Source organism: Galeopterus variegatus, unplaced genomic scaffold, assembly GCF_000696425.1.
Source record: "Galeopterus variegatus unplaced genomic scaffold, G_variegatus-3.0.2 Scaffold870, whole genome shotgun sequence".
NCBI lineage: Eukaryota > Metazoa > Chordata > Mammalia > Dermoptera > Cynocephalidae > Galeopterus > Galeopterus variegatus.
The window spans coordinates 251,722-255,794 of NW_007726981.1; the positions used below are offsets into that span (position 1 = coordinate 251,722).

Sequence of the window (4,073 nt, forward strand, 5' to 3'; positions counted from 1 at the left end):
GTTAGAGCATGGTGCTAGTAACACCAAGGTCAAGGGTTCAGATCCCCTTACTGGCCAGATGCCAAAAAAAAAGATACATTTTGCCAAAGAAATAATAAAATGGGGGCCGAGCCCATGGCGCACTCGGGAGAGTGCAGCGCTGGGAGCGCAGGAGCGCTCCCGCCGCGGGTTCGGATCCTATAAAGGGATGACTGGTGTGCTCACAGTGGATAGCCGGTCACCGCTCACTGGCTGAGCATGGTGCGGCCGGTCTCAAAAAAGACAAAAAAAAAAAAAAGAAATAATAAAATGGGAATTCTAGTATTAGTATGATGGTTCCCTATGTTCCTGAATAATATAATTCTGAAAACATGAATGGAATTAGAATATAGAAAAATCGGGTAACACACATTTACATGTTATAAAGAAATTCTTATCCTTGGGGTTTTTTTTTTAAAAGCCTCAAATGTTTTATAAATGGGATATTTGTCTTTTGCCCCAAATATAACACATTTTATAGTTATTAGTTATTAATATAGAAAAATTAATGTCTACTTCTCATATTATTTGAAACAGCACCTAATAGCCTTAAGACATTGATCTTCACATTGGAAAAGGCTTAGCAGGAAGTGGTTTTCCTGAGGTTATGTGGCTGATCAACATCCTTCCCATGTCCTTCAAGAAGCTGAGCACCTTCTGATAAAGGAGTTTTAGGAGGCTACCTCTTTGGCAGTAGCTCTGAAATACATAACTATAGTACACCTTGCTTTTGAGACATGGTCTTCCATAGTACATTTTATGTATTTCATACATGTGATTTTATTCTTCACATTTTGAAAATAGTCAAACAGTTTAGTTTAAGTTTAGTAAGCCTCCTGTCGACACCAAAAATTTCATTTTTGCCGTGCTTAATGATTTTTATTTTTGCTTCACTTCTGTTATTTTTAGTATCATCATTCATATTTTTCTATTTTCTACTCATTTTATCATTTCTTTAAAAAAAAAAAAAAGGCAGATGACCATGTAAATACGGCTTTTTGGATGAAAGTGCCAGCATGCCTGCCCAGTATGAACTGTTGGCTCCAGAATAGATTGTGAATGTTATAAAATAAGTAAATAATTAGTTAACCTTTTGAAGGATAACCTGATGTGAAGCCATTCTGTCCAATTCCCTTTAGTTTCTTTTTCTTTTAGTTAATCTCAGTATTTTATATTTAGAAAAATATTATAATGCAACATAACTAAAACTAGAACAAGAAAAACAGATCAGTGGAAGAGAATAGAAACATTAAATAGTCACGGACATATATAGGAATATAATATTGAGTAGGGTAGCATTTCAAGTCAGTGGGGGCAAAAGATTGTTTAGTAAATGGCGTTGAGAAATCAGTTTCAAAATGGGAGAACTGTTTGAAAAATTATCTCACTCAACACAAAAGAACTAAATACAAGTGAATATTATATGGTCTTAGTATGGAGAAGATCTTCTAAATATGACGGTAAAACCCATTTCCTCATAAAAACTAATTAATAGCTTTGGCTATATGAAAGTGAAATTTACCTAAAACCCATGAACAAAATTAAGAGTGGTGAAGAACTGGGAGGAAATATGCATGGTATATATAATATAAAAAAAAATTTTTTTTTCCTTTTTGTCTTTTTTTTTTTTTTACTGACGGGTAACGGGATCGCAAGCCTCGGTGTCGCGCCCGCACCGGGGACCGGCAATGGGATCGCAACCCTCAGTGTTGCGCCCGCACCGCGCTCAGCCAGTGAGCAGGAACCGGTCTCCACATGGGATCCGAACCCTCGGTGGGAGCGCCTCCGCGCTCTCAGGTGGCGCACTCTCCAGTGCGCCACCGGGCTGGCCCTAAAAATTTTAAATGAGGGGAAACGGAGCAGAAGTTTTTAAAGGGGGAAAGCATATATCTGCGCTCTCAGGTGGCGCACTCTCCAGTGCGCCACCGGGCCGGCCCTAAAAATTTTAAATGAGGGGAAACGGAGCAGAAGTTTTTAAAGGGGGAAAGCATATAAATGTTACAAAAGTACAGATGATCAACAACAAAAATTCAACCTAAGCAGTAATCAGATAAATTTGGGTTAAAACAAATATTCCTTCAGTTTGCCTAGAACACTGTCAAAGATAAAGAAAAATAGCCGCTTTTAACAAGGATACAGAAAGACTGGCACTCTTATTCACTGTTGATGGAGCTGTGTAAATTGGAACAACCTTCCTCTGGGCTATCTTGATAGTATGTGGGAGTTTTTTTCTTTTTTAAACTTAAACATGTGCATACTCTTTGTTCTGGGGATGCCATTTCTAGAAATATGTCCTAAGATGATAACTACTTGTGTCCAAAAAAGAGTTATCAGGATGTTCATCTTTATAGGCATTCTCTTAAATTTCCAACTATATCCGTTAATTAGGTCAATGCTGGTGTATTCATATACTACTACTAAAGAATATGGAAAGAAGTTCACAATGTATTAAGTGAAAAGATTGTGGAATAGTACAGTACCATGTTTGTAAGCAAAGTACATATATACATAGCAAAATACGGGAGGACAGCTGTGCTCCAATATATAACATAAGGGCTAACTCCAGGTGCTAAAATTATGACTGGCTTTTATTTTCAGTTTGCTTTATATCATTGTTTCTATGGGAAAACATGCTCTGTGTTCCTTTAATAAAAAGCTGCACATTTGTATCATATGCTTTTCTCCCCACAAGCAAAGCCACTTGACTGGAAGTGCAGGCCTTAGGACAGGTCTGGTCTGCCTTGACCTTGCTAAGAACCCATTTCCAGTGTCTTCTGCTTCCATAGCCAGTTGATAAGAATAGAAGCTCTTCTGCTTGAGGGTGTGTGGGGTTGGAGGCTGCCTTGTCCAGAATGGACTTACCTTCTTGGTTTGCGCAGTGTTCCTAAGTTGGGAGGTGCCACGTTGTTTAAGGTATCCACTTACGTAGTGCTCAAAGCCTATAAAAATGACAGTTATTGCTTCTGGAAAATGCAGTCATTGATCTTGTGTTGTAAATGATTATCTCTTCAGGGCGTAAACCAGAGGAAGAGGGTATAGAAGATAACGGTCTGGAGGAAAATTCTGGGGATGGACAGGTATGTGCAGCTTTGTCAGCTCATCAGCTTGGTGGGTGGACCAATGGCAGTCACGTGACGGTTCTAATTTGTTTGTTCACAGGAGGATGTTGAAACCAGTTTGGAGAACTTGCAGGACATTGACATGATGGATATCAGTGTGTTGGATGAAGCAGAAATTGATAATGGAAGCGTTGCAGATTGTGTAGAAGATGATGATGCTGATAATCTCCCAGAGTCACTGTCTGACAGTAGAGAGCTAGTCGAGGGAGAAATGAAAGAGCTTCCGGAGCAGCTTCAAGAACATGCTGTAGGTAACTCGGCAGTGTCTCTAGAATGCACCCTGTGTCAATTCCATAAATATCATAATAGGTGACAAGTTTTATATTTGGAATTAAGTTGTTCTTTTAATGCCGATTAATCCACTCACATGTAAAATTCAGGTGATTGTGAAAACACGTTTTGCCTCATTGAAAAGTGGTGTCATAAAGGACACAAGTAAATGCTCTCCATCTGTATGATACAGCCTGAAGCATTTTGAGGACACCTATGTAAAATTTTCCTATTATAGGAAGTTGGTCTGTGGTGTTATGGTTTGGATGCCTTGAAAATGATGAAATAGGAAGAGATTGGAAGTTGGTCATTTCCTGTTAAGAACTGATCAGTAGCCTCCTAATAGTCAGCATTTAATACTAACCCTGACATTGTTTTTAAAGCCTTAGCTTTTCTCATGTTAGAAACATATCAAATGTATAATAAAATTATGATGGTTGGATCCCTTTACCAGCCAGCTGCCCCCCCCAAAAAATTATCATGGGTGTTATTTACTGAACTGCCAGGCAGTAGGCGTTATGTCCATTTACATGAGGGTTGATGTTTGTCAGGAGACAGTACCAGCCAGCTGCCCCCCCAAAAAAATTATCATGGGTGTTATTTAATGAACTGCCAGGCAGTAGGCGTTATGTCCATTTACATGAGGGTTGATGTTTGTCAGGAGAC

General features: G+C 38.9%; 1 protein-coding gene across 1 annotated transcript in view; it reads left to right on the forward strand.

Annotated features, from left to right (window-relative positions):
• Positions 1-4,073, forward strand: part of LOC103590763 (scaffold attachment factor B1-like) — a 46,937-nt gene that overhangs the window by 14,024 nt on the left and 28,840 nt on the right. The window contains exons 3-4 of the mRNA XM_008573066.1: positions 3,031-3,095; positions 3,178-3,384. Of these exons, the coding sequence (XP_008571288.1) occupies positions 3,031-3,095; positions 3,178-3,384 (272 nt within the window). The remainder of the gene's footprint in view (positions 1-3,030; positions 3,096-3,177; positions 3,385-4,073) is intronic.